This window comes from Macaca thibetana, chromosome 2 (assembly GCF_024542745.1).
Source record: "Macaca thibetana thibetana isolate TM-01 chromosome 2, ASM2454274v1, whole genome shotgun sequence".
Taxonomy (NCBI): Eukaryota; Metazoa; Chordata; class Mammalia; order Primates; family Cercopithecidae; genus Macaca; species Macaca thibetana.
The window spans coordinates 113324018-113336151 of NC_065579.1; the positions used below are offsets into that span (position 1 = coordinate 113324018).

Below are 12134 nucleotides of genomic sequence, written 5' to 3' on the forward strand. Positions count from 1 at the left end.
TTACCATAGCCCATTATCAATAATTATTTACATGTTTGCCTTTTCTGCCACATTATAATCGCCTCAAGAGGAAAGACCATGTTCCATTCACCTTTGGATTCAAATCATCTGGCACAGAACTTGGCCCACAGCAGGAACTCAATCAATATTTGTTAATTAAAGTAAACTGTAAGTTCAGAGGTTTATGATGATACCATATTTACAAGTTAATAAACATGGATTCATGTCAATAGAAAATAGTAAAATAATAACAACATCAGCTAACAGACTGAGCACTTACTATGAGTATGGCACTGTTTTAAGTCGTAACCTACTTAATCCTAACAACTGGTCTATTAAACAAGTTCTATTATTGCACTGTCTAACTGTTGAGGAAACTAAATTAGAGAGATCAACTGATTTGCTCAAGGGCCTATAGTCAGGAAGTGACAGAACCAGAATCTGAACCCATAGAATCTAGCTCCAGAGGCCACATGTTAATCCAACAGCATTCTGCCAATTTAAGCATTTTGAAAATGGAGTGACCCAAAGCTAAAGCTAGGTAATCATCTGTTTTCCAGGATAAACTTATTTTGAATTAGTTGTGCCTACTTAACCATTCAGGACCAGCATAAGAAGGCATAAGACAGTTCTCCTTTCCCCAGATTTCTTCAATACCCATATTAGACTGAGTAAGTAGGGAAAGAAAAAAGATATTTAAAATAATATTCAGGCCAGGCACAGCGGCTCATACCTGTAATCCCAGCACTTTGGGAGGCTGAGGCAGGTGGATTATTTGAGGTCAGGAGTTCGAGACCAGCCTGCCTAACATGGTGAAACCCTGTCTCTCCTAAAAATACAAAAATTAGCCAAGTGTGATGGCGGCCGCCTATAGTCCCAGTTACTCAGGAGGCTGAGGCAGAAGAATTGTTTGAACCCGAGAGGTAGAGGTTGCAGTGAGCCGAGATCGTGCCACTGCACTCCAGCCTGGGCAACAGAGTGAATGAGACTCCATTAAAAAAAATAAAAGAAAAAAAAAAGAAGAAGAAGAAGAAAAAATAATAATATTCACATAAATGAGATGAAAACATTAAAAATCTCTCAATCACGTACCATCAACATTACAATGAATTCTAGGTTAGAATGATATCATTAAGAGACATTCTCTAATTGTATCTTGTACGTATTTCTAAATGACCTTTTGTCTGAATACATCTGCCTCCTCCATTCCCTTCTCAATCAATGACACTCAAGAAATTAAACACTATTAAAAACCTCAAACTTCCAAATCATTGGTTCTATGGGAAAAATGATCTATGAGGGGAAGTTTTAAAAATATTATACCAGACTTCCAGTTTGTAATAAAAGCTATAAAATATTCCATCAGAGTTGTGGTTCTAGATGGAATAGCTCCTAAAGAGTAATTTTATCCATTTAAATGACAAACACTGTGTATCTTAATTCTAGAGGTTACTAAAAGACTCTGGCATTATAATTTATCATAGCACGTTGTTATATCTCCAATGAATGATTTATGCTGAATGATATCTCATAATTGAACTTCTTATTCAAATGGAATTAAACTTACTGTACATTAATACATACTTTGGTAGCGAGACATTGATGTTCATCTGACACCAGCATCAACTAATTGAAATTACATTAAAGAAGTAAGATTGATTCCAGTGAGTCTCAACTAAGTGGGTACTTCTACTATTTAATCTGATAGTTTTTAATTTTTAAAATTGTTCTTGCCATTGAAAACCCAAGTTAAAAGCATAAATTATTATAACTTAAATATTAAAGTGACTCTTCACAGCTAAAAATAACATGAAATATAAAAATTTTTATTTGAAAGGAACATTTAAAGCCATTTGGGACAGAAAGTGGCCTATATTAAATATTCATTTTGGTGTGGCTAGAAGAATATTAACTTTATTTGCAGCCTCTGGCTACCTAAAGGACTTAGCTAAAAAACCAAGGCAAAGTGGACCATTTGGCATTTATCCTGTAAATCAAGGGTTGCCAATGAACACCTAGAAGGCCCAGGCAGAAAACCAAAATGAGTGAAGCAAGAAGGGTATGAGTCCACCTGCATATCTTATGAGTAAACAGGATTCAACTTCACAGGAGAGCTTGCACCTTCTTAGAAGTGTGCCATTACTACTGAGCTCCCACCGAGTGCTTGTGTGCGATAAGGCAGGTTCAATGTTGAAAAATCTGACCTTTTTTCAAGGAAGGTCTGAAATTAGGAATTTTACATGAAATTTCCTGATATATAAATGCTAGCTGAAATGCTTTCAGAATGCTGTTTTGAGGTTTGCCAACAAAATATCTACTAGTTCCTAAGGGGTAGAAAGAAGTGAAGAATGTTTTGGCAAAAACAGAGAACTGGGGCCAATACCACATCAACACCAGGAAGGCCCCTAGAGATGGCATCTTGAATGGGTGAGATGCTCTCTGCCACCTTGCTGCTCTCTGGAGAAATTTCCCCTAAAACACAACTCAACTTTAATTAAATAAGGACTCTTTGGGAATACAGCATACTAGCAGGAGAAAGGAAAGACCCTCTGCTGCCAAGCACCTCTTGGATTGGGAGGAATGAGAGCAAGTTTTCAAACCAAATTTCTTAATATTTGAATATTCATGAGCATTTGTGGAATCACCAAGCACATTTAGAAAGCTTATATAATTTGGCCGTGATAAACTCATTATTTTTTTTCTCCCATGTCAGGAGACACTTTAAGACTTGCCGATTTGTTCAATAAACATTTATTGATCACTTACTATATGCCATGCACTGATAGGGACTGGAGATGATATGCTTGTAGTCTACTGGGAAAATAAGACATGCTTGTAGTCTACTGGGAAAAACAGACAAGTAAACAGATTGTTAAAGTGCAAGGTGGAGAGGTATTATGAGGGTTATGAAATTGTGAATGGCAATGATGAGCTATGCCCAAAATATCTAATCTGTAGAGGGGAAATCATAGCGTGCTTCCTGGAAGAAGTAGCATCTATAGATCAGACAGGACTTACAATCCATATCTAGGACTTACTCTGTGCCAGGCACTGTTCTAAGAGCTTTATGCTTATTAATTCATGTAAATCCCCACAACAACCTTAATGATGTGTATATTTCATATTACCTGCATTTTATAGATGAGGAAAATGAAACAGGAACTTTGCACAGGACCACAAAACTAGTAAGTGTCAGAATCCAGATTCTATGTTCTTAACCCCTACATACTATTTATATGTTATATATGTAATAAAATATAGAGTAATTAGAACATATTACAAGTAATTATGACTTGATGATCTCACTGTGTTGGCATATGGGCCTGAGGAGAACACCATGGACATAAATGTCCTATCTGTTTCTTATTGTTTAGGTCTGCTTCAAATTTTTTCTAGATTTACCATATTTAGAAGGAAAGTTCTAGATATGCTACGATCATTTTGCTTTTTAAAATTTAACATAACACGAGCTGAAGTCACCTAGGGTTGTCACTAATATGATTTCTTCATATCACTAATTTTTTAACAGCCATATTTAACTTTCTTGCCTACATCTCCTTTTTTTACATTCTCTATTGAGCCACTTGTCCAGGGGTAGAAACATGAGGAAGACAGATGAATTGAAAAGGATTAGGAAACTTTGCTCCACAGTACCTATTATAGCTCCTTTCTTTATAAATACTAAATTGTTTATGTCATTACATACCCCTCACTGTAAACACATAACACACATTCATCTGAAAAACTCATTTATCGAATATGAAAGACCTTTCAGTCAAGTTCACTTTCTATCTCATCAAGATACTTGTGTGGTTTACTTATAATAGAAAGATATTATTTTATTTTCAAATACTGGATTTTCATGAATGTACACTGTGTGTGGGTTACAGCCACATACATAATGCTCAGATTTTGATGAAATATCTCGACTTCAGAGTTAGTTAACTGACAAGGGTGACTGAACTCACAAAAGCAAGGTAGTGACAAATTTGATTTATTAACTACACACTGAATAGTGTATTTGTCTCACATGGGCTTTAACTCTTAGATTAACACTGAACTCTGAAGAATCTTACATGAATAAGGAAATCAATACCTAAACACAAAATGATGAACACAATTTTATTTGTAAGGCGTTTCCCTAAATGTCTTAAATGGTTTAACTTCAATAACTGGAGTCTTCACATTTAATGTTCAAGCATTTATGGATATTTAATATTAAATGAATTTTTAAAACTTCTACTGCAAACAGAAACCATCCATTTATTTCATAATCCAGCTCATTTTTATTACAGGGCTGCCAATCTCCAAAGTTATGTTTAATTCCCATTTTTTACTTACGTCTACATGAACAGCAAGCCCAGCAGATCTGCCTACTGAAAGAAATGGTCAGTATGCACTCCATGCTGCCACTTTCCGTCATCTTAGCTCATGGCCCTGTCTCTTTCCTGATACACCAGAACTTCTTATTGCAGTTACTTATGATTGCCACGTTCCCTAAATACTTTCTAATCTCAACTATTCTCCCTTGTTGGAACCTCCTTGGTTCTCTTCAGCAACGCTAGATCACTGGGCTTGTCTGTACACCATGCAGCTACCCTTAATGCTGCTTGTTCTCTTCCAGGAACACTACTCTCCCCTTCTTCAACTGGTTAATGCTTTTCTGTCTTTCAAGGCCATGCTCAGGCACCCACTTTTTCAGGGGGCCTTCTCTGACAACTCTCCTTTTACTCTGTAGTTCATTCTGATTCTTGCTCTCACAGTATATACCACATTGTATGGAAAAGGTCTGTTTACATACATGTCTTAGCTCATCTGACTATAAGTTTCTGATGTTACTTCACATCCATTCCTCCACTGCTCCCCTACCCTCGTCCCCACAGTCCTCACTAACCCTAATCTGGATGATTGCAAATAACTTCCTCACTTCCAATTTCTACCCCCTCCAAATCATTGCAAATATTACCACCAGATTAATCTTCCCAAGGCACAGAACTGATTGTGTGGTCCTTCTCTAGCCCAAAAGCTTTAATGGCTTCCTTTTCTCTACCATAGTAGTTTCCAAAGAGTGGAACATGTACCATTTGTGAAATGATTTTAGACTGTATATGGATGCGGCATTAAATAACTCTGGATCCCAGAATAAAAATGTCCCTTTATCAGTTTTCCTTTAGTCCTAACTATGACAGGGAGAATGGCTGAACATATATCTAATCCTTGATAAACTCTTTTTAACAAAGAGTAGCACTCAGGACAGAGCCTTAAACAAGAAACAGTACCCAGTTAGACTTTAAAATATTGTTTTGTTTTTAGTATGTTTATTTTTATGTTGTATTTTGGGAAAATTACACTGGTTTTCCACTTATAAAAGTGGTACAAAGTTTTCTTTTAAAATAAATTTAAGCCAAAAAAAAAAAAAAAAAAAAAAGAAAGGGAGACAGTTGATTTAAAGGAGAGAGAGTTGGTTTAAAGGAAAGTCTCAAGTGCATACCAGAATGGATAGTACACAAAAAGGGTACTGAGAGTAGTATTGAAATGACTGAAGTTTGACAAAGACTTGTCAGAAAAATCAGCCCTTCAGAAGTTACACAACGTACTTAAAATGTCTGAACCCACATCAGGCTCTTGTACTGTCAGACCAATGTTTCCTTAGGGCTCTTTTTCAACCTGGCAACCATGATTAATTGTTTGCTGTTCTCCGGAGGTTACCTCTTTCCAGCCTCCATGCTTCTGCCCATGCTGTTGCTTTTGCTGGAATGCTTGGCTTCCTAAGTCTCCCTGTTGAAATCTTGAGTCCTCCAAAGTCCATTCTAAGTGCTATCTCCTTCAGAAAGCCTTCCCCCACCCCCAGTCAGATGGATTCCTTTCCCTTTCACAGTACCAATAGCAATTTCTCTCTCCACTGTGCTTTGTATCACAGTTTTGGTGATTTTATAGATGTTCAAATAATTAAGTTATTCCACTTAGATGTTAAGCTCTTTCAAGAGAGGGGAAGCAAGGCCATGAATTGTATTCATTTTTTATACCACCATGGTACTTAACAAAGTACCTCACATGTGGAGTCAGTCCATAATTAATATTTGCTGAATTGAATTCAATATTTTAGGCAACATTCACGTGATACTTACAATTTTACGTTTGATCATGAAGAGTGGAATTTTTGCATGAAGAGGGGTGGAGGATAGTTCCTTATGGACCGTTGATAAATATAATCTTCTTTTGATGTTCCCTAAATCAGTAATTCTGAAAAAATAGAGGAGAGAAGACAGAAAGATCATCAATTTAATAACCACTTCTTTGGATAATCATCAAAATGATATAATTTATCATATAGACCCTTTTCAACAGGAAGATCAAACATAGAATTTAAGAATTGCCTTTTTCTTTCAAGAAGTAATAAAATTTCTTTCTCAAATTCAAAGTGCTCAGAAGCCTGAATGTATAAATTCACTTAATATGCTAATTTATTTCAGTACTCTACACTAGATTTCCACAGTCCTCCAGCCTACGAAAAAATTCAATTTGGATGAACTGAGAGACTGCTAGCCTTTAATAACCATACTTGTTCCAGCCCCTTAAGCTTGTGTTATCTTGGGACATACTGTCACCTACTAAATAGGAAAACATTATGGATTTCTTTCCCTAAAAATACATCTGTCATTTTATATAGGCTCTTAGTCTGCTTAGAGACAGACACAAAACACTGGTTGTCGGTTTCACTTCCTAAGCACATATCTTCCAACCAGAATTATAATACACAACTTTATCGCTCACTATTCAGGTCAACCCACAGTGATACCAAGGACATTGAATTTGAACATCTTTAATAGATTTAGACCACAGCCATGATCACAAAGATTAGGTTTGCTTCAAATTGATAGAGGCTCATTTTTATGTTCTGTTTCCTTTAGGTCTCAGAGGTAACACAGCAGGCTTAAAATCTCCAAACCTGCCTCAGGCTGCTATATTATAGAATTGATGCTTCTTTAAACACTGTCTTTTTATTTGAGAATGATTTTCCCCCATTATTAGGGAAAAACTTTGTTTAGACACATTACACTGCTAATTTTCTATATTTAGTAATCCCCCAAGAAGACATTTCATTCAAATGCACTGTTGTCAATATTTATAGTGTAATTAACTGTTTTTAAAATCGGCATTTTCTTTTCTACAGCACTTTCATTCCCCCTCCTTCCCACTTTTCTAATCTCGGTATTGCTTCTTTCTAAAATACTCTACATATCTTTCAGTGAAAAAACCTATCATTAAACAATGTTAAGAATAAATACAGTAAAAATTAGTGAGATGATTTCAGAGTATGCTCCAGACCTAAAAATTCCATCCTACTTGCACTAAATGATATCATAAATTCATTTAAAATGCAAAGTCTTTCAATCCATAGTCAGAGCTACGGTTTAAAATGAAGAAGTATTAACACTATGGCAGTATTATACCCTGATATATATACATATATGTAAACATGGTATCACATTTACCCTAAGGCAGTATCTTCAAAGTGGGATGAACACATGGGGAGGAGGAGTGATATGCAACAATCCACAGAAGTGCAGGAAGAAAACATTAGAACTTTCACCTCATCCTCTTAAAATGTGATTTTTGTGCATGTCTCATTATACAGTAGTATAGTAACATATTTATATATTTTCTGAAGAAATGCCCCTATATAGCAGGTATGTACAAATATTTTACTAATGGGGTACAGGATCAAATATGTTTGGAAAATCATGTCCTCAGAGATGCTATTAGGTCTCTTCTGTAAGTTCTGATTAGGAAATAAAAGGAAAGACTACTGGGATTCTAGAAAGGAAAAGGTAACAAAAAGAGGGACTGCATTAACCAAAAATTCATCTATCACAGTTTTATTAAAGGGTTACTGTGCTTTCATGAATAAAACGACATTTTTTTTTTTTTTTTTTTTTTTTTTTTTTTGAGATGGAGTCTCGCCCTTGTCACCCAGGCTGGAGTGCAATGGTGGGATCGGGGCTTACTGTAACCTCCACCTCCCAGGTTCAAGCGATTCTCCTGCCTGAGCCTCCTGAGTAGCTGGGATTACAGGCGCCTGACACTATGCCCAGCTAATTTTTGTATTTTTAGTAGAGACAGGGTTTCACTATGTTGGCCAACCTGGTCTAGAACGACTGACCTCAGGTGATCGGCCGGCCTAGGCCTCCCAAAGTGCTGGGATTACAGGCATGAGCCACTGCGCCCAGCCAAACTACATATTTTTAATCTAAATAGTTAAGAGTCAAACTCCAAATGGAGGAATGATTGAGAATACTATCACTTCATATGGAACTACAGGAACATTCATTCATTCATTCAGATATTCAACAAAGACTGAGCCAGGAAAATTGCTGGGAGTACCTCAGGGAGACAGTGATGAAAAAGACAAGGTTCCTATCCTTCTGGAGCTTCTATTCTTGTGCAAAAGGCAGGTGAATTTTCATGAAATACAGTTTACCATTATTTATGCTAGTGCCTTCTGTGTTCTGAAGAATCCTTGCCCAGGCTAAAGTTGCACAAATACTTTCTTTTTTTTTTTTTTTGAGACGGAGTCTCGCGCTGTCACCCAGGCTGGAGTGCAGTGGCCGGATCTCAGCTCACTGCAAGCTCCGCCTCCCGGGTTCACGCCATTCTCCTGCCTCAGCCTCCAGAGTAGCTGGGACTACAGGCGCCTGCCACCTCACCCGGCTAATTTTTTGTATTTTTTAGTAGAGACGGGGTTTCACCGTGTTAACCAGCATGGTCTCGATCTCCTGACCTCGTGATCCGCCCGTCTCGGCCTCCCAAAGTGCTGGGATTACAGCACAAATACTTTCTTATGTTTCCTTCTACATCTTTATAGTTTGTTTTTACATTTAGTTCATCCCAAATTAGTTTCTGTGAGTTGTATGACATAGGGGTTGGAATTCTTTTCTTTCTGTATATTTATACAACTGTCCCAACACCATTTATTAAAGACTCTCCTTTTTTCACTGAAATGTCCTGGTCCTTTGTTGAAAATCAGTTGACCATAAATACATGTGTGTGAGGTTGTATTTCTGGACTGTCTATTGATTCTTTTTTTTCACTGATCCATTTGTCTATTCTTATGCTAATAATACACTATCTTGATTACTGCAGATTTAGAGTAAGTCTTGAAACCAGGTTAAAAAAACTCTTCAACTTTAGTTTTGCTTAATATTTGTTTGGCTTTTGCTTTTTTATATGGATTTTAGAATCCATTTATCAATTTCTATTTAAAAAAAGGTGTTGAGAGTTTAACTTGGATTGTGTTCAATCTGTAGATCAATTTCAAGAGACTGATACTGATCATGTCTACTCACATGATATGTATCTCCAATTATTTAGGCTTTGCTTAATTTCTTTCTTAATGTTTTATATTTTTCATTTTAGAAGCCCTGCACATCTTTTGTTAAATTTATTCCTACATATTTTGTCTTCTGACACAGCTGAAAATGAATTTTAAAATTTCATTTCCCGGGGCCGGGTGCAGAGGCTCATGCCTGTAATCCCAGCACCTTGGGAGGCTGAGGGGTGGATCACGAGGTCGAGAGATTTAGATGATCCTGGTCAACATGGTGAAACCCCATCTCTACTAAAAATACAGAAATTAGCTGGGTGTGGTGGTACACGGCTATAATCCCAGCTAATCAGGAAGCTGAGGCAGGAGAATCGCTTGAAGCCGGGAGGCGGAGGTTGCAATGAGCTGAGATTGTGCTACTGCACTCCAGCCTGGTGACAGAGCGAGACTCCATTTAAAAAAAAAAAAAAAAAAAAAAAAAATTCATTTCCCAGTCATTTGGTTCTAGTATATAGACATTCAATTGATTTCTCTATATGGTACTTGTTTCCTCTAACCTTTGCTTAATTCACTCTTGAGTTCCAGTAGTTGTTTTGTAGATTCCTGAGGATTTTATACATAAACAAACATGTCTGGAGTGAATAAAGACTGTTTTACTTCTGCTTTTTCAACTTTATACCTTTCATTTCTTTTTCTTGCATTACTGCAATGGCTAGGGCCTTCAGCATATCTTAAATAGAAATCATGAGAATACAGGGAGAAAATCATAGGGAGAAAGTGTTCATTCTGACCTTATTAAGTATGATGTTAGACGTAGTTTACTTTATCACACTGAGGATGTTCTCTTCCATTCTACTTTTTTAGATATTCTTTTTTCAATCATAAAAGGCTGTGAAATTTTGTTAAATGCCTTTTCTATACTGGTTGAAATGATCCTGTTGTTTTCACCTTTATCCTGTCTTATATATTTAATTATACTCATTGATCTTCAAATGTGAAATGAACTTTGTATTCTTGGAGTAAATTTCAATTGGGCTAGTATTTTGTTGAAGATTTTTATGCTGTGAAAGAAAAATAAAATGATATATGCCAGAAGATGGCTGAAGAGGAGCAGCTCCAGTCTGCAGCTCCCAGTGAGATAAATGCAGAAGGCAGGTGATTTCTGCATTTCCAACTGAGGTACCCGGCTCATTTCTCTGGGACTGGTTAGACAGTGGTTGCAGCCTATGGAGGGTGAGCCAAAGCAGGGTGGGGCATTGCCTCACCCGGGAAATGCAAGGGGTCAGGGAACTCCTTCCCCTAGCCAAAGGAAGCTGTGAGGGACTGTGCCATGAGGAACAGTGCATCCTGGCCCAGATACTATGCTTTTCCCACGGTCTTTGCAACCCGCACACCAGGAGATTCCCTCAGGTGCCTACACCACGAGGGCCCTGGGTTTCAGGCCAAAAACAGGGCAGCCGTTTGGGCAGACATCAAGCTAAGTGCAAGAGTCTTTTTTCATATCCCAGTGGCACCTGGAAAGCCAGCGAGACAGAACCCTTCACTCCCCCGGAAAGGGAGCTGAAGCCAGCGAACCAAGTGGTCTAGTTCAGCAGATCCCACCCCCACGGAGGCCAGCAAGCTAAGATCCACTGATTTGAAATTCTCACTGAGAACACAGCAGTCTAAAGTCAACCTAGGACACTAGAGTTTGCGGGGGGAAGGGGCGTCTGCCATAACTAAGGCTCAAGTAGGCAGTATTCCCCTCAAAGTATAAACAAAGCCCCCAGGAAGTTCGAACTGGGCAGAGCGCAATGCAGCTCTGCAAAGCCGCTGTAGCCAGACTGCCTCTCTAGATTCCTCTTCTCTGGGCAGGGCATCCCCGAAAGAAAGGCAGCAGCTCCAGTCAGGCACTTATAGATAAAACTCCCATCTCCTTGGGACAGAGCACCTGGGGAAAGTGGTGGCTGTGGGTATAGCTTCAGCAAACTTAAACGTTCCTGCCTGCCGGCTCTGAAGAGAGCAGCAGATCCCTCAGCACAGTTCTCGAGTTCTGCTAAGGGACAGAATGCCTCCTCAAGTGGGTCCCTGACCCCTGTGCCTCCTGACTGGGAGACACCTCCCGGCAGGGGTCGATAGACACCTTATACAGGAGAGCTCTGGCTGGCATCTGGTGGGTGCCCCTCTGGGATGAAGCTTCCAGAGGAAGGAACAGGCAACAATCTTTGCTGTTCTGCAGCCTCCGCTGGTGATACCCAGGGAAAGAGGATCTAGCGTGGACCTTCAGAAAACTCCAGCAGACCTGCAGCAGAGGGGCCTGATTGTTAGGAAAAAAACTAACAAACAGAAAGGAATAGCATCAACATTAACAAAAAGGACATCCACACAAAAACCCCATCCAAAGGTCACCAACATCGAAGACCAAAGGTAGATAAATCCACGAAGATGAGGAAAAACCAGCACAAAAAGACTGAAAATTCCAAAAACCAGAATGCTTTTTCTCCTCCAAAGAATCACAACTCCTTGCCAGCAAGGAAACAAAACTGGACAGAGAATGAGTTTGAGGACTTGACAGAAGTACGCTTCAGAAGGTGGGTAATAACAAACTACTCCAAGCTCAAGGAGCATGTTCTAACCCAATGCAAGGTAGCTGAGAACCTTGAAAATAGTTAGAGGAATTGCTAACTAGAATAATGAGTTTAGAAAAGAATGTAAATGACTTGATGGAGCTGAAAAACACAGCACGAGAATGTTGTGAAGCATACACAAGTATCAATAGCCAAATCAATCAAGCAGAAGAAAGGATATAAGAAATTGAAGATCAACTTAA

The 12134-nt window shown here is 38.3% G+C and overlaps 1 protein-coding gene and 1 pseudogene across 4 annotated transcripts in view; both read right to left on the minus strand.

Annotated features, from left to right (window-relative positions):
• LOC126948836 (B-cell CLL/lymphoma 7 protein family member C-like) overlaps nucleotides 1-12134 on the minus strand; it is a 1005321-nt pseudogene that overhangs the window by 212335 nt on the left and 780852 nt on the right.
• The window catches only part of CFAP20DC (CFAP20 domain containing), a 307261-nt gene that overhangs the window by 172297 nt on the left and 122830 nt on the right, over nucleotides 1-12134 (minus strand). For all 4 annotated transcript variants that reach the window (XM_050781227.1, XM_050781230.1, XM_050781228.1 and 1 more), the window contains one exon: nucleotides 6129-6243. In XM_050781227.1, coding sequence (XP_050637184.1) covers nucleotides 6129-6243 — 115 coding nt within the window. The remainder of the gene's footprint in view (nucleotides 1-6128; nucleotides 6244-12134) is intronic.